Genomic DNA, 24523 nt, shown 5'->3' with positions numbered 1-24523 from the left:
AACAACTAATATGAAACCAAGCTACAAGTTTAAGATAGGCTTGCTGCTGTAGCCTGATGAAGGTCTTCGTTTGACAAGGATTTTGAAATCTGAAAATGTCGTTGTTTGTGTTGTACACTGCAATCTCACCCTTCATGTCCTAAAAGTCCTTTTTTGCTTTAACACTGCCTGAAAGGTGTGTTGACAAAAAAACCTTGACTCGAGTCTAAGGTTTAATATTCTGTTATGTGTAGTCAACCTTGATGTGACGAAATAAAAAGGGAGAACTTATATACGCAATAAGTATAAACCAAATTATAATAAATTATATACATTCATATGTATGCATCCATAACATCATATATTCATATACTTCTATTGCTTACAGTCTTATAATTCATTCATCATTCTTCATCCATATATACATATGTCACATATATATTTCACACTTCCTTATTCTTGCATAAATTTAGTTCATATTATTGCAATTCTTGAATAGATTTGTTACAACTTGTTGTATTTGTAACATCATCTTCTTTTCCATTTCCAAGACCTTCATTATTTAGCCTCACACTTGATACAATGGGCTTAAAAACTTTTCTTGATGATGTTATGACACTAATCTTACACTTGAGTCCTTTGGATGGACAGGATAATTTGGATATATTGCAGTTAATATTGTTGCTTCAAATTGGCTGACTCTTTTTAATTTGGATAGGTTCATGTTCCTCCCGTTTGTGTGCCGATTTGATTTGGTTGAACCTGACAAGTGCATGTGCCTGCCTTGAGCAGTACAGTTGCGGTTAATGTTGTTGCATCAAATTTGTCAAATGCCAATTTGATGACTCAGATATATTGACGTTTTTTCAATGATGATGCAGATTTGTCCCATAGATGATTAGTTTGTGACTACTCCTTTTGGCCACTTGTTGATTGTCCACACTTTGAATGGCCCTTTTTGACATATTTTGATGATGAGACTGAATTGCAGTTGTTCCAAAGATGATAAGAGTTTAGAACTACAAGTCATGAGTGACCACAATGGATTGGTCATAATAGTTGCACTTCTACAGAGTGGCTAGCAGCTAAGTTTTTTTTATTCCAGGCATTAGGCTCTAGCAATGCTAGATTGCTATTTCGGACTTTTTGAGTGGAGCTGGTCAAAGATTTGAGATACCTGAATCATCATTTTGAGCAAGTACCAAAGATGACAATGACTCATCACTGGTTAACCAATGAGTAGATCATCTTTGACTAAAGAGTGGCAATACCAATGATTGAGAGAGCAAATTCAACGTTTTGGTAGATGGCCCTACACAGTAGTTCAAAGGTCAACATATTGGAGAGTGACAACATTTAAAAATGTGTCACCTATATTTATGGTTGCATCAGAATTAGGAATGCAATCACTTGAAAGGATAATTGATGTCTATGCTAGAAGCAGAGTCATCATATTTTTCTGAGGATCAACACTTTATTTCTGCCAGAGTTGCAATTGATTTTAGGGTAACTCAGTTGGATATATACCTGAATTATCCTGCTTTTTTTTCTCTGTTTGGCACATGATGGTGGTGAGATGAATCCATAAGAGTGATTAATCCTTTGCCACTTGACTTGACACTTGGATTATAAGGAGGTTTGTTGGAATTATAATCCTAAGATATTGACTAGTTGCGTGGGTGGTTGGATGGTTGGCAACTCCCAACGAGTTATGGGAAGTTACATAATGTGTATTGTATATGTAATATTGAGATGAATTATGTTTGCAGCTTGTGTTTGTGTTTCTGTTTCTGCAGATCCATTTAACATACTCTACAAATTGAAAGATTTGTGTTCCAACCAATGGAAGAATTTAGCTAATGAGTGAACCCATTGATTTAGGACTTGGCAAGTTTTGCAAAAACTTGCAAGACTCACGAGTCCTAAGGATTGCCAAGTCGACTCACCTAGGACTCACGAGTCGAGCCCTAATAAGTCTTGGCAAAAACTCACCCAAAACTGGCATGAGACTCGCCCAAATCCTGGAGTCGGACTCGTGAGTGCTAGCATACAACTCTCGCGCACACCCAGGATGTCCAGTACGCTTAAAACTTGGGTTTTCTTTTTTTTTTTTCACTTATTTTTGCTCATTCTTGTCCAAAACTGGTCTGCATAGAGAAATAGGGTTGGAAGAAGCCGAGAAGAGAAGCATACAAGATTGAAATAGACACAAGTAAGTGATTTTTATTCTCTTTTTCGTTTGTTTTCTTCAATTGAAAATCAGAAAAATCTTGAAAAACAAGAAGAAAATGCTGGCAAAAAGTTTTTCATTTCCCTTCATAACCTATTTCCTAGTATTTTTAGCTTGCTTTTTTAATTCTATATTTTTTAAATTATTATCATTCTTTTGCTGGTTTTTTTGGTTTTTTCATGTTGAAACAGCAATGTAAACTTCAAAGTCAACACAAAGGCCATATAGAAGAGACCTTGCATGGAAGTATGGGATACCGAGAAATAAAAAGGGTGAGATCACTTATACTAAATGCAGTCAATGGATCACGGGGGGAATTAATAGATTAAAATACCTAGACAAAATGTGAAGATATGGGATGCATCAAGTATGGAGATGGTTAGAGACATGAAAGCCCTTCTTGCTGAGTATGAGATGAGAAAAGAAGAAAAGCAAAAGACAAAGAAAGAACGAGAAGCAGTGATGAGTCAAAATGTATCCAGTTCTATGCCATTGGATCCCCTTCGTGGACCAAGTCCAAGCATTTGTCATCCACATTCATCTTTTTGTGAGAGTCTTGAGGGTTCTTTTTCTTTTGCTGGCCAGATTCCTTCATCATCACCAAATTTCTTTGTTCCACACAATATTCCAAGAGCACAACCTTCACTTGACAGTATTGATTGGAATAAAGAAAATCGTCAAGAGGCTAGGATAGCAGCAGCAAATTTTTGGTACTATAATAATTTACCTTTCAATGTGGCGAACGGCCCATAGTGGGAAGGTTTGGACAGTTCATTGACAGTTGCAAGTAGAGTGTTTAAGGAGTTTTAAGACCCCAACAGCTAGAAAATTGAGTAGGCCATTGCTATTGGAAGCTATAAAAATACACGGCTTGTGATTGATGATTTAAAAAAAATTGGCAGGGAAAAGGCTGCAGCATCTTATCAGATAGATAGATAGATGGACAAAAATAGGACTCTCCTAAACCTTTTAGTGGCTTCTAATGGTGCATTTGTGTTCCTAAAGTCTATAGATGCCTCGCTTGAAGTCAAAAATGCTGAGACTTTGCGCAATTTATTGGATGGGGTGATCCAGAAGGTTGGTGTTGAGAATCTTGTCCAGGTTATCATGAACAACACAGTTGCATATGTAGTTGTCGGTAGACTAATTATGGAGAGACATCCTAAAATTTCATGGACTCCTTGTGCTACATATTGCTTGGACTTGTTGTTAGAGAACATTGAGAAGATTGGATGGGTGAAAAGTGTGGTTGAAGATGCTAAAAATGTTACCAAATTAATCTACAACCATATTTGATTCATTTCTTTGAAGAAAAAACACACAAATGGTAAGGACCTTGTGCGACCAAGAGTGACGATTTGCTAGCCACTTCCTCACATTGCAAAGCATTCTTCGTGTCATTCCTCATCTCAAGCAAATGTTTGTGTTTGATGCTTGGTTAGAGTTTCCATTTTCCAAAAAGGCTGAAGGGGAAAAGATTGTAAGTATAGATTTTGATGACACATTCAACAAAAAAGGAGAGGCATTAATCAGGGTAAGTAACAAACAGAAACATAAACTTTATACAAGATAATCTACTTGCTTTTTTTTTTGAGGGGTTAATTTTGCAATAATTAAAATTTGTTTTCATTTTTTTAGGTCACAAAACCTTTGGTCAAGGTTCTTCGTATGGTGGATGGAGAGGGCATGCTAATGGGTTTCATTTATGAGGCCATGGATAGGGCCAAAGAGACCATTTCACATTTCTATGGTGGAAACGATAAAATATTTAATTTGGCACATCATTGATTGTAGATGGATAAACCAACTCCACCAGCCAATACATGCCTTGACCTACTTCTTGAACCCAAAATTCTTCTCTGATACAATTGAGGCTGGTGAGGAGATCATGGCAGGTGTTGTCACACGCATAAATAAGATAGTGCCTGATTGTGATTTGCCAAACAGAGTTCTTGATGAGTTGGAGGTGAGATTTGCTATATCTTATTTATGAGTTTGGCAATGTTTACTGTCTAGAAGCATCCATTTTACATACATAATAACTAATTTTCTATGTCTGATTTAATTATATTTTTATCTATTCAAGGTCTACAAGGGTGCGGAGGGGAGACTCTTTTCTTCAACTCAAGCAATTGATAGGAGAGGAAAACAACAACCAAGTAAAAAAATTAATTCAATACTTCAAAAACAAAATTAGAAACTTGATTCTTATATTTTTTTACTTAATTCTTATATTTCTAAATGATTTTTTGTAGATTTATGGTGTGAGAATTATGGTGTTGGCATGCCTAATCTTCAAAAGAGAGCCAATCGTATTTTGTCCCAGGCATGTGGTACTTTTGAGTGTGAACACAATTGGAGCTTATTTGAGAACATTCACACAAAGAAAAGAAATAAGTTGACCCAAAAGCACCTCAATGATCTTGTCTTCATTCGATACTGTTAGTTTTTAGTGATCAGATTAGCAGTAAAGAACAGAAAATCAGAATGCAAAGAAAATCATACGCATAACACACATGTACCCTAGGAAAACCTCCCTCTTGGAGGAAAAACCCAGCAACCAAAGATCAGATTAGATATAACAGCAGATTACAATATTGTCCTTCTAGGGCATACAAAGAACTTATCTGAATCACAGTTCAGGTCAGACTTGACCAATCGCCCAAATTGTTGATTGCAGATCATGTGAGGGAGTTTGATTGCCCTAGAACAGATGTAGCACAGCTTGAAGTAGGTTCGGCAGCGTTGGAGCAGGTTCAGCAGCCTTGGGGCAGGCTCGGCAGACCTAGGAGCAGGCTCGGCAGACCTAGGAAGATGTTTGCCCAGCTAGAAAACAATTTCGCTGACTGAAAGAATCAGCTCCGCTGCTTATCTTGTGCAGGCCACAATTACATAATTCGCATATGTAGCAGAGATGTGATGCTTGATGTGTAGGTTCTATTTGTGACTTCAAGTCACTTCTTATTTATATGTCTCAAACTCCTTTGCCACTTAGGTCGGCCTTGGCACCAAAATGCATTTACAATTTATATATTAAATAGGTCATGCCCCATAACACTTACATGACACATAAGCTGTACGCCCAAATAGGGCCAGATAAATATAAAGCTGAATTGCTAAGGCCAAAGGCCACTTAGCACTTAGATGAACTAGGTCGGCCCTAGAAGGGATCCGACCTAGCTACATAACAACAAATACAACCCTTGCCTTCGAACTAGAAAAGTGGAGGGTATTTCACATGAATCCATCGACTTGGATTATATTGATCCATATGGTGAATGGACTTCTAATGAACAAAATGATGATGATGATGTCCTCCTTACTAAGGAAGATCTTGCAAAATTGGAGAGAGAAGCAACAGAAGAAGAAGAAGCAGCAGAATTGGATGCAATGGAGAAGAACGAAGACAGTTTTGAAGAACAAGAAGCAATTCATCATCATTTAGATATTGTAGCACTACCACCTTCCAGTTTGACACCTAAAAATTTGAGTTACATTAGGAGAGGAGAAAGGAAGAAGTAAATTTTTTTTGGTTGTTTTTCTCAATTTGACATATCATTATATGTAAACATTTATTAAAATAATTTGCTGTTATACATATGAAATTTTGAAACTATGCGTATGAATGATAAAATTTCAGATATTGAGTGTCGGAATATCATATGACATATGTAATGTATAAATTATGACAAATTGATAATCAAATTAGACTCTTATGTTCTCTAACTGCATTAATTTTTCTTCTTTTTGTAAAACTACTGTTTTCTTCTTTGCCAAGTCCTATCCCAAGTTTTTTGCCCAAGTCCCGAGTCTGAATCCTATTTTGGTCTTCCGAGTCCACGTCGAGTTTGAGTCCTAAAACTTTGAGTGAACCTTACACAAAGTTGTTGATCACTTCAGCATAACAAAGATTGTTGCATTTACAAAGACATGCTTTGGCCAACAATGCAAGATGATGTTACAAAATTAATGAGTGGTTGTGTTTTGTGTATCATAAATAAGCCAGATGGTAGAAAGTTGGGATTGCATTTGCTACTAGCAGTTCATTCTAGACAATCTTTATGGATTTTGTACAAAGTTTTGCCCATGTCAAATAAGGTAGAATGGCTTCTTCTTGTCATTGTAATTGAGTCAAGCAAAATATAAGTATTTATTCCATGCATGAAAACTCTCGAGGAATGTAAAGCATTTAGCTAATATTTGGATTCAGTTTGACTTTCCTGGGTCCATTATTTCTTAGAGGCAGAGATTAGACACAAGTTTATCCACAAATGAATGGCCAAAGCAAGTAATCAACAAGACATTGGTGCAACACTTGAGGGGATATAATAAGAAGCATCCTGAGATTCAAAATGACAATGTGGAATACATTCAACTCTCATATAGTGCAGTTCATACTTTAATGTTTATACTCGCATTTATTATTGAAAGGGGAAGTATAACTTTTGTATTAAAAATAATTAAAGAAATGATCAAGAACATCAAATCTCAATTGTAATGTCAAATTGCTGTAAAAGATCTTGGTGCCAAAATCGTTAATTCAGTTATGGAAATTGTAAGGGATTGTTCATACAGAAAAATCCAGTTGAATCAGCAAAACTATGTTGAGACATTATTGAAAAGGTTTTAAATGCACAAATGCAAATTTGTTGATGTTGCTGTTTCTGTTGGTTTAAATTTACATGTAGAAAATTGTCCTAAGATACGACAGGACGTTAAGGACATGTGCCATGTTCCTCATGCGAGTGTTGTTGGAAGTCTAACATATGCCATGATCCACACCAAACCAAACATTGCACATGCAGAGTAAATTTTAACTAGATATATGAAAAGAATAAGGCAACGAACTTTGAACCGAAAATATATTCTTTAAAAAATTTGCACAGAAGTTTGGATCATGCAATCTGCTAGCAAGGAAGACCTCAGACAAACAGATTAGAAGATGTATAAGATTTTATTAATGCCAACCAGGCTCAAGATATTGATTGCCCAGGCTCTACAAGTGGTTATGTGTTTCATTTGCTTGTTAGAGAAATCACTGGGATGATCAAGAGACAAACAACTGTTATACATTCTACAACAAAAGTTGAGTGCATGGCTTGGCAGCCATGAAATGTCCCTTTTTATGGTATTAAAGAATAAATGAAAAATATCAAAATATATATATAATAATAAAATATAATATAATATCAATATATATATACTCAAATAAAAGAATTTAATTAAAATTAAGCTAACGGTTTTATGGGCAGCAACTGAAATGTTGTGAATTAAACATAACTTATTAAGGCAGTAGTTAAAAGTGTTGCAAGGTGTGCACCCTTGGTCTCCTTGTGTTGTGCAACACAGCGCTCGGGTTTGTGACATGGCTTAACCACCTCCTGTGGATTCTATAAGTCTAGTGGTTGTATCGGGCATTAACAGGTCAATCTTTTGGTGCAACGGCAACCACACTTGTAACAAGTGGTATCAGAGCTTGGTCACAGATTCAAACCCCTTGCTTGCGCTGGGAGGGATTATTGCAAGGTGTGTGCCCTTGGTCTCCTTGTGTTGTGCAGCATAGCGCTCGGATTTGTGACATGGCTTAACCGCCTCCTGTGGATTCTATAAGTCTAGTGGTTGTATTGGGCATTAACAAGTCGATCTTTTGGTGCAACGGCAACCACACTTGTAACAAAAAGGGAGTGACCGATAATGGCAGTGATTTCCTAGGATAGGAAATAATTAAAATATAATTAGTTTTTTAAGAGGAAGAGTTGTGACTCTTTCAAAGGGGAGAAATATTGAAGAGTCGTGACTTCTTCCTCATATGGGAGGATATAAAAGGAAGAAGAAATTCATTTTGAAGGGCGTCGAATGAAATAGGAAATAAGAAGAAAAACATTGAATCCATAATCAGAAAATCAGACCTCACTGGAATAGGAATAAAATAAGCATTCAATATTAAATAAGGTAATAAGCCAATAAAAGGCAGAAATCTGATTTACTATTGTCAGCCTGGAATTAATAAGTTTATGTGTGGAAAATGATATGTGTACGACGGCAATGCTTATTCCTTGCTGGAATTAGATAAGGATTCTAAGATCTGGGTGGAATCCAAGAAGGATCAAATCATCAAGAAATCAAGAAATCAAGGAAGACAATCGATCAAGGATAAGTATCCTTGTAATCTGCATCCTGCATTCACCTAATCAGATCAGTGATATATATATCAAGCAATCAAACCCAGCAAGTTGATCAAATAACAAAGAAGATAAAGGCAGATTGATAAAGTGAGGGAAGGGATCTGCAATTCAGAATACAACCATACTAAAGCTAGTAAATATTGTGGTATGCATGGATATATGCTTGGTATGTATGCTTAATGTATGCAGCATGATATTGTTTTAATACAGAATTCCTCACATATTTATATAGTCATTAATGTGTATGCAACAAATAATAAATTTGATACATAACACCTCATATATTGAATATAAGCAATAATTTGATGCAATCAATCATGACGAGGTTAGTGAGGGAATACAAGGAAAAACTGTTATGAGGTCCTCTTCTAAGTACACCATCTCATGGTGGATGGTTGGCAGTCTACCACATGAGGCCAAGGGGTGCAAGGTGCATCCCGCCCTTGGGCTTAGATGGGAAAGACACTAAGGACACCCTATTTTGATTTCCCCACCAACCTCCACAATGGTTGATTGTTGGATTGGATTCAAGGAAGTCTCAATGATGGGAGGGTGAATAAGGTGGCACGAATAGGGAGGGAAGGTACAAGCTTCTTGTTGTGACCTAATCACACATCACCCCATTCCAAATGGGGAACCCCTACTCTTTAGGTCCTCTTGGTCTTTTGGCTTTGGTTTATTGGTCTTTTCGCAGCACCTCTATCATCCTCCTCGGTTTGCAAGTGTTTGGGGATCAATTTGATCAAGTCTGCAAGTCATTTGAATAAATTTGGCTTAAGTCTAGAACCTGTTTTGTCCATTTTAGGGTTTTGCCCTTCAAACTTGGATTTGAAGCTTTTTCTTTAGGGTTTTGGAAAAACTAAACGTTGCATTGGAATCAAGACCCTTCGAGGAACCTACCAATAAAATTTGAGTGAATTTTGAGCAACTTTCTATTTTTAGAAAGTTCTTTTTTTTAGGGATTTCACTGCCTCCCAGATTGTCCTTATTTTGCCAAAAATCAAACTTACCATTTTTAGCAGTTTCTATTTTTAGTAAGTGTTATCCTGTCCTGTTTTGCCCTAATCTTAACATTTTGAAGTACTTGCTATTTTTAGTAAGTCTATTTTTGGCAGGTTCTTCACAGGCAAAGACTCTAACACTGAAGACTGAGCATTCCTGAATATTTGTCTAAATCCGGAAAGTTGAAAAAGCAGGCTACTAATCAAAAAATGGTTGTGTGGAATTCTTTCCAAAAGTGTAAATGTATTGAAAATCTTCCATGGTAGAGAAAGAACCACTTCCCAAAATGGCATCCTAATCCGGAAGTGAGCGAAAAATTGACTAAGTCTAGAAGATAACCAAGCAAAAATCCTTCACCCCATTGAAATGTATATCAAAAGTGGATGGGCGCCAGATCATGGTCATGGAGGAATTTCCCTTCATGACAAGTTTTCCTCCACCATGTGGTTTTAGCGCCCAAGCATGCAAGTGGACGCCAAAATGAGGCCATGGAGGAATTTTCCTCCATGGCGAATTTTCCAGCAAAAGGTCAAATTGGTGCTCAAGAGGAGAAATGGGCGCTAGAATGGAGGTGTGCAGTATTTTTCCTCCAAACCCAAAATTCCTCCATCATGCCTAGGTTCCGCCCAAATAGGTGCAAGGGCGCCAAACAAAGGGGGTGATGGAATTTTGTCCAAAGCATGGGGGTGAATTAGCGCCCAATTGTGCAAGAGGAGCGCTAGACCAAGGAAGGGAAGAAATTTCCTTCCAAATGAAAATTCGTCCATAGGGTCATTCTAGCGCCCAAGATTGAAGGATGAATTCCAAGGCATGGAAATTTGAAGACAACGATAAGAATGAGAAAGAAAATTTCCCCCAAGGAAAAATTTAAAAAATCCTTTTTCAGGCGTAAAAATTCATCCGAATTTCAAGATGATGACAAAATTGGCTAAGCGAGAGAATTTTCTCTCTCCTAGACCCCGAAACTCAAATTTGAAAAAATTCCTAAAAAATAGTAAATGTGGAAAATTGATAAAATCCCCTACAAGACAGGGCAAATTCAAAAAATCGAGAAAATTCTTCCCGGATTTAATTTTCTCTCTCCAAGGGTTTCTTTCCAAGTGGATAGACAATCAAAATCCTAAGAAATCTTTCAAATATCCCTTCAAAATTCAAAATGGGAAGACTGGCAAATTGGCAACACGAAAAGATGGAATATTCCAAGTTAGGATGCATGACTCAAGGAATTAATGGAAATATCCATTTTGAAACTCAACCATAATGGCAAGACCCATTTGCATGGCAAGTTGAAGAGGAAAGTATGACACATTATTAAGACAGCTGCCAAATTTCGTATGTCGCCAACTTGGCAGTTTGGGGGAAGAATCCTATTTAAATATTCAAACACAATTCATTTCTCAGTGCGAATTTGAAAAAAGTTGAAGTTGTAGAGAAGTAGCAAAAATCAGACTTGCAGAGTTTTTTATTTCTTTTCAAAAGTTCTTGATAGTGGAGGAATGACGGAATCAAGATAGGCAGTGGTTGTTTTCAGACAGGTGCAGATTAAAAACGAGCTGAAGGGATTCCTTCTGGAGTCCAAAATTGTGTCCAAATGGAAGGAAATCAGTGACACCAACCTTGGAACTTTCCAGTTGGGTGCTTTCTAGATCAGAATGTTTGGAATAGCTGGACATGCTCCATCGCCTACTGCTACCAGAAATGTTAAGAGTGGAATTGTCACGACAGCTGGTTTCCCTCCATCTATCCAATGTCCAGAATTAATCTTGGAATGCGCGAAACATTACAATCCAGAAAGAAGGGCAATTTTGACGTCAAACGGAAAGCTTCTTGCTAACCTAACTCCAAAGGCTATCAGGGAGACCTTTGGAATTCCATCACATCATTCCATGACTTACAGGACTAAAGAAAGAACGACAACAATATATGAGTCTGGTGTCGAAAGGTGTGCTGAGGCGATCAGCAGAAATTGGATGCAGAAGCCAAGACCTCACATTTCCAAGATGCCCAAACAACTCACTATTTTTGAATTCAAGCAAGAGTACGCGGACCTATTGATGATGTTGAGCAGGATTATGGGGTGTTTGCATGCCATCAATTTTGAGACCTGGATGTTCTTTTTCATCAGTGAAGTTATGAATGCCAATGGAATAGTGGATTGGGCTAGATTGATCAGCCATTATGTGCACGAACAGTTGAAAAATCTGAAGGATAAGCAGACCCAACCCTTCTACATGAGCTCATACGTGATTTATTCACTCGCAAGGATGGGTAGCTTCGATGGCTTGCCAGGAAATGGGCCCATGGGATGTGGACCAACACAATTGAAGGTCCGTGAATGCTATCCCCAGCTACATCTATACAGCACTAGTTCCTTCAAATTGGTGAATGACACTTTTACTATGTACTTAACCAAGTTGATGCAGAATGAACTTCATACGAGAGTGTCACTAGAAGCCAAGGTGCTAGTGCGAAAATTTGTAGTCGTGTTCATTCAGTTTCCGAAATTCACTTATATCCGGACACAAGGATTCTCCTACAACCACATAAGTTACCAAGACATCCATCAGATAAAATGGTGTTCTTGGAGCTCATCAGACAATTGACAACATATGACCAAATTCAGAAAAAGAAAAGGAAGTTGTCCATTGAATTCCCTATTGTCCTTGGTGACTATGTGGAATTGTGTCTGAACCTGGCAGCAACTAAAAAGGCAATGGAAGAATTGGCATTTTACCACTTAATATTCTACACATCCAGATCTTACTTTGATCCATATAATAAAATCTGGAAGGAAGCTGGAATGAAGTTTGTGCACACGTTTCACCTAGAAGATTTTTGGGCTAATATCAGGGATGATCTTGAGGTTAAGAAAAAGATGTATTCCAAACTACCCCTTGACTGTTAGAATATTTAATTATATTTTAGTCACCTATATTTAGTTCCTTGTTTAATGGTCATTTAGCTTTTTAGTTAATTAGCTTTTAAGCTTTATTTAGCATTTAGCTTTTTCTTTTTAGTTAATTAGCTTTTAAGCTTTATTTAGCGTTTAGCTTTTTAGTAGTTCACTTTAAACAACTTGTTCTTAATTTAGAACATCATCTTATAATCTCTATATATACGCTTGTATATTGTTGAATAGATTATCCGATTATTTAATCATTCATTCAATTTATTTTTCATGGTATCAGAGCAGGTCGATGGGATTCTTTAAAGTTTGGTGAATTTTTTAATAAAAATTCATGGCCTTCTTTCTGGAATATTTTCTAGATTTTTTTTATTGTGTTTTTATAAAAAAACGATTTTGCTTTTTGACTGGGCAGCAATTCTAGAGATTTTTGGGCTTGCAACCTGGAAGTTATTTTTTTTGCAAATTGAAAATTTTTCTAGGGTTTCTACAATTTTCGACTAGGGTTTTGACCCTTCAGTTCAAGTCAAAATTTTATTCTTGTTGCAGATTCTTAGTGGGTTTTTTGAGACCTCAACTGGGTCGTCATCAATTTTTTTTGGGTGCATTGTTTTCCGTGCCTTGATTTTTGAGCCGTTGGATCTGCATTTTGTTTTCAGATTCTTGGTGGCTTTTTCGAGAGCTTTTCTAGGTTGGTCTCAGATTTTTTTGGGTGCCTCGAATTTTGGGCCAGCAAATTTGCCTTGGAATTTAAAAACAATTCGCAATTTCTGCTATTTCTGTGGACGTTGGGATTTTTGCTGTTTTTTGGGCACCGTTTATTCTGTTTTAAGTTTGCAAAAAAAAATTTAATTTTTGGGTTTCTTCCAAACCTCGAAATTCACACCTTGGAATACGTGCCAAAGTTTCAGTTTTTTCAGCAGCTACTTCTATTCTGATTTTTGAATCAAATTCTTCTGTCTCATGCTTTCACTAGGTTGACCTCGTTCAACTTCCATTTTCGTGATGGCATCTTTGACCAACATCATGTTGGAACATAGACAAAAGTTCAACAACTGCCACAACACCTAGAAACAGTGCATGTTTACAATATATGAATATCGTTGCTTTGATCAGATTGATTTAGCCCAGACCTCGTCCTATAGGTCCCAGGGTTTTCACATTTTTTTTTCCTCAAAAATTGTTCGCAGGGTTTAGAATTTTTTCCTTCAAAATTATTATCTGTCATCTACAAAGCTTGCATGGGTTTTTCTGATTTTTCTTCACAAAAAAATCATGGGAGGGTTTTGCTTGATTTTTCCTCAAAAATCAGGGAGTGTTGTTTTACCACGTGATGTCTGCTATTTTTCCGCTTGAGGTTTGTTGTTTTACCACGTGATGTCTGGTATTTTACCACGTGATGTTGTCTGGTGTTTTCCTGCATGATGTCTGATGTTTTACCGCGTGATGTTTGGTGTCTTACCACATGGTGTTTTGGGTCTTGCCATGCAAAGTTTCAGGGTTTTGTTCGATTTTTTCCAAAAAATCGTTTCAAGGGTTTTTACCATTTTTTTTCCACAAAAATGATGATTTGTATCTTCAGTTTTGAAGGGTTTGTCGATTTTCCTCAAAATCATGGTTTCAGGTTTCAATTTGTTTACCCATCGTCGGGTTGGATGGACTCTGGTATTCTTGGTCATTAACACTTTTCAAATCCAGGGAGGGTCTCCACCGCGGCAGAGTGTTATTTTCATTTGTGATCAAAAGATCTGCAGTGTCTTTTGTAGGGTAGTTAGAGATCAAAAGATCTGCAGTGTCTTCCGTAGGGTAGTTAGTAGATAGAATGACCATTAAGGGAGGGTATTAGAATATTTAATTATATTTTAGTCACCTATATTTAGTTCCTTGTTTAATGGTGGGCATTTAGCTTTTTAGTTAATTAGCTTTTAAGCTTTATTTAGCATTTAGCTTTTTCTTTTTAGTTAATTAGCTTTTAAGCTTTATTTAAAGTTTAGCTTTTTAGTAGTTCACTTTAAACGACTTGTTCTTAATTTAGAACGTCGTCTTGTAATCTCTATATATACGCTTGTATATTGTTGAATAGATTATCCAATTATTGAATCATTCATTCAATTTATTTTTCATTGACATGATCAAGATTGGTGAAATAATTCAAGTGCTGAATCAAGTAAAAGAAGATCCAAATTTAGTACAACCAGAATTTGAAAAAGTGAAGGATCAGCCCATTCAGGTCCCAAATTGGTCAGAACCTGAAGTTGATGACTAATACATTTTGGCCAAACCAATTCTGAAGTTCACCAAGCATTGGATTGATCGGCATGTCAGGACACTGAAGGAAGGAAATGTCCACCTAAGCTACCAATTAATGATTAATTTGGATTCTCATAGTGAGGCCACTAAAGGATCATCACAGACCCAAGTTGAGGAAGGAGAAATCCAACAAAAAAGAGTTAGACCTGGTAAAAGAAGAAATGTTCCAAAGAGGCCACAGACAACAACAAGGAAAGAGGCTCAGCCAGATGTTCAGCAGGAAGCCTAGCCAGATGTTCAGCAAGAAGTCCACCAAGAAGAACCAAAGCAAAAAAGAGCAAGGGTGGAAGAAGCTCAATCCCCAACTAGTTCTTCCAATGTGCAAGAGGTGGAAATGTTCGTATAGGAAAATCTAATGAATCAACCACAGGGCAATTTTCCTAGCAGTGCACTAGCACAAGATGTACTTAGCATCAGTGCTTCACATAGGCCCATTCAGCCAGGAGTTCGAAGGCAAGAACTTCCTTCTCATTTAGAAGAGCAACACCAAGATAGTTTCGTACAATCATTGGGGAAATGGAGGAAGTTCCACCATTTGGAGGTTCAGGATCAATTGACCACTACTCAAGGTTGAAAGACAGATTGAGAAAAGAGCCAGAAAAGGAAGTGGATCCAGCACAGGAGTGGGAAGAACTTCTAAGAAGAATGGATAAACCAGCCGAAAAGAAGGCCGCCTGGAAGTTTTCTAAAATCACAAGTGATGAGTCTGGATCTAGAACTTTACATTTAGTTGAGCCTGCAGTGGTCAAAGATAGAAATGAAATCACACCAGATGATTATGTAATCATAGAAATTGATTTGGGGCGTGCTTCCATGACACAAGTGGTGGAAGAATTTGAGGGATCTTCCTTGGCCATGAAGGAAAAGATGCAAAAGATGAAGGAAAAGTGCAAAAGTCTGAAAAGTAAAAACAGAGCCTTACGCAAATATGTTAAAGAGTTTCAAACATCCACTCAAGGAGGAAGATCCGTTCTTTGTTCTTCCCACCTCTCTTTTTAAGGAATACGTTGATATTGCTAAAGAAGTCGGGAAGAGGGCTCAATGTTCTAAGGAGTGGGTGGAGGATGTTTTCACTGCAACCGAAAAATTTATTGAGGACCTGGCTCGCCTTCATTCTCGACTCCTTACCCTCTTGAACAAGCTAGAAGTGGAGGACAGTTCATGAGAGGATGTACACATTTATTAGGACCTGACTATTCCGCAACTCAAAGCATTGATGAAAGTTCCTAAGCAAACATTGATAGACAAGAAGGTGATCCTGGAGAACGAAATTTATGACTTCCCGCGGTGGTTTTATGTCGTCTGCACTAGAAGGGAAGCCTTTGAAAGATTCAACATGGAGTCTTTGACTTTGAAAGACTCAATCAGAAGGATACAGGAGGAAATCCTCTACACAGTTGAGGCATTATTCGCGAGAAGGCTAAATGAAGGTGGAGTAACAGTGAAATACCTAAGGGGTCGGTTACATGAATTCTTCTTTGTGGAGTCATTTGCCAAGGCACATCTAAAAAATGTTTCCTTATTTTCCAACACAATGCGGAAGACACAGGAAATGGTAGCGAAATGGGAGAAGTTTTTCTCCAAGAGTGAAAAAGAAATTTCCTTGATGGAATTTAGGATAGAGAGTGTGCCAAGTGTCTCCGTAGGAAAATTAGAGGCCGTTGTCGCCAAATTCATTGCTTATGTCATTAATGAGCGAGATAATGGTCGTCCATTTTTGGACGAAGATCTTTTGACCGAATGACATAGTGGCATATTTATTTCAGGAATACTTGACTAGGTGGCGGCCAGGTCGACACATGCTAAGATAGTGGAGCATCTTCTTGCATGTAGCCGTCACATTTATGGCATCATGGCTGATTCTTGCATGCAACCATCACATTTAGGGGATGATGGGCATTTATGGCAGCATGGACAATTTTGCATGGAGGAACATTTATTGCATGTTGGGCAAACTTGGTGGATTACAATGCATTTAATGCATAGTGGGCACTATCTTTAGACAGCAGGAATTTATTGTAAGTGGGAATAATGAGCATTTAATGAATATTCCCACCTTGTTGCATCATGTGTGGGAATCTTTTAGGGCAAACCCTAATTAGGGTTTTGCATGTAGCCAAGGCTTGAAGCCTATATAAAGGGGTGACCCCCCTCACTTGTAAAAACAAGAGAGATTGATTTGAGATTGTTGCGATAAGCTGTTGAAGCAGCAAACTATAATACATTGTTCTTTTGATGGTGTATGTTGGTCCTGTTTTGTAGCTTGCATGGTCTTACTCTCTTCACTTCGAGTAGATTTGTTTTCAGCATTAGATGAACGGGATTGATGAGATTGTTTGCAGTGAAATCCTTACTCATACCTTTTGTTAGTAGTTGATTGTTATTAACTTTGTAAGGTTAGTCTGAACCTTTTACGTGTGCAAACTTAACTTTGATCATCGAATGAACATTGTTCTTTGATGGTGCTCATTGGTGGTATGAAAAACTCCTGCACAACCTTTGAAGATTGCACCACCTTTGTGTAGTTGTACAAAGTTGGTGAAGCAAAGTGTGGTTGATTTCACTCAAGCGATCATTGTCTCTTTGTTCTTAGATTTAGCATAGCTTTTCTAAACCCTTTCCTTTTACTTTCAGCATATTCCAACCAAAAAATCCTAAAAAGAGCTTCTCATTGACAAATCATTTGTGATCAAATTCCTTGAAAGTTACAAATTTGTTTAAGTCTTCTTCAAGTGTGCGTAAGTCCCCTTGGATTACCGGCATATCACATCAAGCCTACTGAGTCACATCCATTGCATAACCAGAACCTTGGAGTCAATCGTTTGAACTTACTGCAATCTTAGAATATGATTGAACTTTGATCAAGAGAGAGTAAAGTGACCATTGGGCAACTTTATTCCGTGTCAGACGCTGTCATAAAAAACACGTCAACACTTCCCCACTAAGTACACCCCCTCATGAAGGATGGATGGCAGAATGCCACATGAGGCCAAGAGGGATGGTATATCCGCTCTTGGGCTTAGGTGAGGATCGCATCGAGCACCCTATCATGTCTCCTTACCAAGCCTTGTTATGGTTGAACCCTATTAATAAATTATAGATATAATATGATTAAGATGGTTATCAATATGTTCTTTAACCCTAGTAGAAATGATTGATTTTATGAATTGTATTTTCGATAATTGTCTAACATGAATGCAAGGTCTCGACCAGGATCTATCTTGCTTTTACAGTCCTTGGGTAAAGCAGATCTCTAACTATATTATGTTCCTTGTTTTTTTTATTGAACTGGTGATTCTAGGGCAAAATTTAGAGTAATCCCAAAAGGGAACATTACAAGCCACTCGTGCATGTAAGGAAGTTGTATGGTTACAGAGTTTGTGCTCAGATGTTGGCTTGTTACAAAAAGATATAAGGTTATATTGTGACAGTCAAAGTTGCAATCTCTACAGTAAATAACCTTACTTATCATGCTCACATGAAGCATATTGAATTGCAATATCATTTGTGGAGACATGGTTGAAGAAAAAAAGGTGTTGTTGGAGAAGGTCTGTGCATGGAATGTTTGCTGACTCACTGATTAAGTTTGTTAGCACTGAGAAGTTTCTTGGTTCAAGAAATCAACAGGCATTGCTGACCTTAGCAACTAATTTATGTATGCATGGCCACCCATGTAAAGTATTAAACAAGAGGAAGAATTGTTGCATATGTGTTTTTTACTTTGGATATTCTACACCCCTTATAAATTGTACACACTGTCACAATTAGTGCAGTCTGGTGTAGCGTCTGAAATGAGTGTGTTGGGGCCAGCAATCATCCACAAAGGGATTTGGGGCTAGCTCCCAAGAAAAGAAAATGGACCTTATAGGTGATCTTTTTAGCTTATGGTTTTATATCCATTGTATTGACATATCACTCAACAGTTTTTTATACTGATGTTCCCATTAATACTTGCACATGAATTAGGGTTAGGAACAAATGCAAAATATCGGTATTTTATCCTCAAATATAAACAAATGTCTTGTACTTCATGTGAGATGATGGTGAAGGTACAAAGACACAGCCCCACTCTTCTGGATTCTTCCCATTTTGTTTTCTCCAGGACAAATTCTTGGGATTCTCTCTTTCTTGTTGTTTCAGTTTTTTCCTTCCTTGATTTTCATTCTAACCAACGACTGTCACAATTCTAAGCATAATTCTTAAGAATCGGCAATCCAATTCAGTCATATCAGGATTCTAACATGTTAAGAATTGTGTTGATAAATTAGTAATGGAATATCTTACTTGTATGCAAGCAATAATTGTCATTACCCACCACATTCTGAAATTTAACAGCATCATCTTTTTATAATAAAGGTAAAACCACACAAAAGGACAACTACAACAGGTATTTTACATGCCCATTTTGATACCACAAATGCTCATTTGGTGCATAAATACATGTAATATTAAAATATTACACAAGGGAAATTCAAATTTTATGGGACTTTCCTTAGTTAGAGCTATTGTCTAAGCTGCTATTGAATTGAATTCACAATATATAAACATGTTACTTATGTATTACTTAGGAATTTGTACAAAGTCTACCCATCCGAATTCTACACCACAACTAAGATACTTCAAGGGAAAAATATGTTTGAATGAACTGCAATTTCTACAACCCAACTAAACTTGTGTAATAAATATAGACAAATAAAAATTAAGGGAAGATTTCATCCTAATTACAAGATTTCTGGAAAGTGTTATATTTGTGCTCACTGATGAATTTACCAAATGCAAATTTAAGGGTAGATAGTGGTAAAATTTTCAGACGGGATTCCATTAATTAGACTTTAGTCATATTAGTTGCTGTAAAGCATGGATAAAAGATCTTGAGTGCCTCTCAAAATAAATAAGATTGAGTTTTCTATGTGTTAACAGATTAGGCAATCTGTTACCCCCAGGATATGACATTTAATCAAGGTAACCAAGAGGCAGGGATACTTGGAGACTTTGGAGACTGGTACTGGTACCAGTATGGCTAATTTTCAAAAATAGGAGACGGGTACTTGGAGACGCCAAATTTTTTTTAAATATAATTTAATAATTTCCAAAACATATCATGAGATAGAACTTTGACATGACATGTATGCAAAATGTGGAAGCATTCACAATGCATGTGAACTGGTCTCATCAAATGCCATGCTCGTAGGGTTTAAAATTTTGAAAACATATGTAAACAAATGATTGCCATGATTTGCAAACCCAGAATTGGGCAACATTTGTAGTCTTCTGGGAGCCTTTCACTCTTCTAGGGTGGCTTCAATGCTTCCAACAGTGGATAAATGATGGAAAACAATGTTTTTGTTTTGTTTTTAACCCTTTAACTTGAATTTTCCTAGAGGAGATGCACAGTATACAGCCAGAAACCTGGCAGGAGACGTGTAAGTGAGGTTTCCGGCCCAAAACAAAGTCTCTGGGTGCACGAAAAGAACCTGAGATGTGTCTCCGTCTCCAAGACACGTCTAAGGGGGGTGGAGATGCGTCTCCTGGTTACAGAGCATTTAATAGATATGATAATATTAATTATGTAGATTGCCCTCTACAGACTTTTGCAATGGAAATTCCCAAGGAAAGTGATAAATCATAAATGGCAGTGGGTATCTATATTATGTCCCTTTCAGTCATTTAACATGGAGTCAAGAAAGAAAATAATGTCTAGTATATTTGCAGAGGAAGAGGATTTGGTTCTTATATGGAATTGCTCAATGGGTTTGATCAACCCCCATCCATACAATTCACTGAATCGTGGAATAAGAGGAATGTTCAGGTGGGTGGTGTTGGTTTTGAAGTTAATGAAGAGGTTATTGGTGCTGCAATGGGCCTAAAATTACATGGTTTAAAGGTCTGCAAGCAAAGCAATGTGCAGAACACCGAAAACATGAGAAAATTTTTCAACAAAGGAGAGGTTCCGATGAAGCACCAGAACAAGTTCAACAAGGAAGCGTTGCCTCCCTCTAGGAAAATGTGTGCTGGGCTCCGATCAAAAGCATTTTACTCTTGAAAGTCAGTTTAAATGTTACTATACCTACCAGTTCCCCCCTTCTGAATCATCTAAGGCATAAAATTTTGTTGAGTTCCCCATTTTTCTTGCTCAGCTCCCTGGAAAATTCCATTAAAGAGGCTAAAGCCAAGTCTGACAAAAAAAACCTAACCTGCTTCCCATCCCACTCCACCAAGGCCTCATTTCTCACCTCTACCACTTTCACCTAGCCTTTTTCCCTGCCAAACCAATTAAGGCTTGCTTAGTTGATTAATCCCCTGCCACCCCCCTAAGTAAAGGGAAGTTGCCTATAGTTAGTGAGGACACTGAAAAATGCACATGTACCGAGGAGCTGCACTGTGAGGCCCCTGAAACAAAAATTAAAGGTGTTTCTGGGGACAGCAAGTTGGGCATTATGCCCAAGAGCAAGCAAGCAATAAGAGGAAAGAAAAACCGGTAGCTTGGGGAGCGGGGAATGTAAGAAATTCCATCCTTGTCAGGTGTCTAGTGAGGATGCTAACCAAACCAGTGATTTAAAGGTGACAAGTAAGCCCATTCCAATTACAAGCCCTGAACAAGTCTAACAACCTAGCTGAGGCCCAACCTGGTGACTTTAAGAACACCTCTAGTGAGTTGAGAGACAAACAACAGGACAAGTTAAGCCTAGATGACAAACCCGGAGAGTAAGTCTGTGGAGGAGCTTACACCTGAGCACATGCAGGCCATGAAATATGAGGGAAATAGCCCCTTTGACAAGATGAATGTGCCAAATTGGGAGGATAAATCTTTGGAATCACTTAAAGAGGATGTGAACAAGAATGATATGCAAGACAATATGGAGGCTATGGATGCTAGGCTGCACGGCATGGAGAAGAAAATGAGGAAAATGAAAAATAAAAACAAGAAAAATATGAGAAATTTGGTTGGCTTTCTTTATGGTTTGCAGCACAATGTGCGGAAAATGCCGGAGTTGGACACTGCTAAAATAGAGCACTTTGAACAGCTGATCAAAACTATCTGTGAGGAAGAAAGAAATTCTCCCTCTTAGTTGTCTTTGTGTTGGTCTGTTTTTTGGTTCTTGTCTCTGATTTGTTCAGTTGCTTATGGGGCTGTTTAAGTTCTCTTAGCGGCCTGTGTCGACCTGCTTTTATGTTTTAAAATAACTCTTCCTTGAACTGCTGAATTTGGGTTGGGATCCTGGTTTCCTGCTTTTTAATATCAAAAGCATGGAGTGTGACACGCATGTATTAATAAAACCGTTTTAATGGAATCACCAATTTTACCAACTGATCACCATTCAATTCACCCTTTTTTCAGAGAATTACCTATTTCTCCAAAAAATTGTGGAATCACAGAAAAAATAGCCCACATCAGCACATCGCCCTTAAAATGCAGGGGATAAAAATTTACTTGAAAAATGGAATTTTACTTTGCTAGCCTGTTCCAATTCACATTTTTTAGACCTTTGCTGATTAAATGGCAATTAAGGATTTGGTAACACTAAAAGAGTTTTCACGAGTCAATTCACAATCAAATTTTTACCTTATCAACCTGACATTTACTTCTTGTCGAAAATCTGGGGAAATAGTAGAGATATGGAAACAGTATCCACATTAATAGAACTGCGGATCATATAGAATTTACAGATGGTCTAAACCTCCTGTATAATATGGTGATAAAATCAGGCGAGAAAATGAATTCAGTTGCCTTTATTAATAGGACCAAACAAGGAAACAAAATTTGCTTCTGAAGCTATTCAAATTGCAAATCCATGAATTAGAATCTCTTGTGTCAATGATAATCTGTTCCTGGAGCTAAATAATGCAAAAGATTAAAACATAATTTTAAATGGTTCCCAAGGTATAAAATTTACGTACAACTAAAAATAGAAAAGTGACTATGTCTGACTAGGCAATTACTGGCATGGATCCATCTTTAACCCAAATCCGGCATGCACCAGAAGATGAAAAAACATTAATGGTGCCAGTGCATATGTTTTTGCATCTATGTAGACTGGTAAATTTGGGAATTGCCAATTATGTTGAACATCAAAGATATAGGTATTGGCTCAATCGTATTATTAAATCTGAGCGTGATCAGAGACGGGCTTACTCATTTATTTGTAACCCGCGAAACTAAGTCATGTAAAAGAAAATAAGAGTCTATTTTGCTGATCTATTCCCTCAAGCATTGAATTATTCCAGATCAAGGCATATTTTCGCGAAATCCAAAACATGAATTTTAAAAGTAAAAGTTTTATACACATAGGCAATAACGTATTGGCATCATTGAAACAAACACGCATATCATTGCAAAGAAAAGGCAGTAGGAAAAACAGAGATAGAGAGAGAGAGATCAATGCATATGTGCTCCCCTTTTTATTTTGTCCTCTTCTATTTTTGTTTTATTTATGTAGGGCTAAATCAGAGTTAACATTTTACAACCGAATTGTATGACATGACGGTAAAGTAGAGGAATCTTACCTTTAGCCTCTGATTGACCGCAGGATGAATGTCGATTTTACCATCGTCATCCTCTTCAGCTCCCTCCTTATCGTGCTCTCTCTTGGTGTATTTCTCATGATCAGACAGTGCAACATTGAAATCAAAGGCCTCGTTCCTCTCAGCAAATCCAAGGCCAATAAAGGCATGTTTACCCCTGCCATCCTCAATCTTCAATACAAAATATCGAGAGGAATCAAGCACACTTTCCACGGAGCTGTCCCTCTGACCTGGATAAACATAGCAGGCAGCAAAGAGCTCACCAGAATTGGGATCCTCAAGCCTAATCTCACATTTATCCTTACAGGACACAACTCTCAATCTACCTGACCAAATCTTATCAGATTGCAGCCATTCGCCGCATTTATAACCACCACTTGTGCTTCTGGGAGGGATCTTGTACACAGAAACCTCTCTCACTACTAGAAGCGTGTGTTCCAGAGCCTCCTCTTCCTCATAGGACATTGTTAGCTAATCAATATAAATATGATATGTAAGGGGCTCTCAGAAAATGGGTCTTGGAAGATATAAATTCAAAGGCAAATTGGAACTAGTCCGCCAGAAACTTTCAGGAATTCAGAATATGGCTGTCCAAGGACGGCAAACTTAAGGCAATTCGGCAACAGCCCAATTGGGATTTTAAGGATTTGAGGCCAAATCCGTGTGCAAAAAGAAGAATTTGAAGTGACTGATAAGTGGGTATTGGAGGGCGAATCGAAGGTGTAGACAAGGATTTGAGGTCAAATCTGGGACCTACCCCTGTAGTATGCTCGGAGGGTTACTAGCATATACTACGCTTTTATTTTATTTTTTCTTTGCTTTGGGAGCAAATCTGGTGGGGGCAGTAGTGCAAGAATAGATATATGAATAATAATCCCTCCGCTCTCCACTCTTGCCAACTAGAAGCATGGAAATGGATTCCGCCTTCTATTTTCACGGCCCGGTCAAAACGGTTGGGATCACGGTCATGTGGAGATGGTGTGCTAGAACTCTTACCTTACGGTCACATACAGGGTTGCTAAGTCTCTATAGGACGGCGGGAGTTTAGATGTCATTTCCATGAAAGCAAGGTTTGACGCGTGTGGGTAAACCTCCCGCTCAACCATGTCTTGCTTAGTTTTTCAAATAAAAATGAATCAAGCAATCAAGAAATTTAATTATCATTTAGGAGATTGAGTCTAAGGAATTCCTTAACCATTTTTAAGTAGATTGAGTCTAAGGAATTCCTTAACTATTTTCAAGTCTTTTTTTTATCATGACTTTTAATCTTGAATTTGTCAAAGGTCATTTTCAATGTATGGATATTAAAAAAAAATCTAATGTACTTACTATTGTTTACTATTGTTTCCATTGTTTTTTGTGTTTTGGGATAGAATTATGTATAGTTGG

At 37.5% G+C, this 24523-nt stretch overlaps 1 protein-coding gene across 1 annotated transcript in view; it reads right to left on the bottom strand.

Moving 5' to 3' along the window:
* LOC131069684 (uncharacterized protein At1g03900) overlaps positions 1-24017 on the bottom strand; it is a 63708-nt gene extending 39691 nt beyond the window's left edge. Inside the window, exon 1 of the mRNA XM_058005201.2 lies at positions 23117-24017. Coding sequence (XP_057861184.1) covers positions 23117-23599 — 483 coding nt within the window. The 5' untranslated portion in view covers positions 23600-24017. The remainder of the gene's footprint in view (positions 1-23116) is intronic.
* Positions 24018-24523: the final 506 nt, after the last annotated feature.

This window comes from Cryptomeria japonica, chromosome 11 (genome assembly GCF_030272615.1).
Source record: "Cryptomeria japonica chromosome 11, Sugi_1.0, whole genome shotgun sequence".
Taxonomy (NCBI): Eukaryota; Viridiplantae; Streptophyta; class Pinopsida; order Cupressales; family Cupressaceae; genus Cryptomeria; species Cryptomeria japonica.
This window is presented reverse-complemented; position numbering and strand designations above follow the sequence as displayed.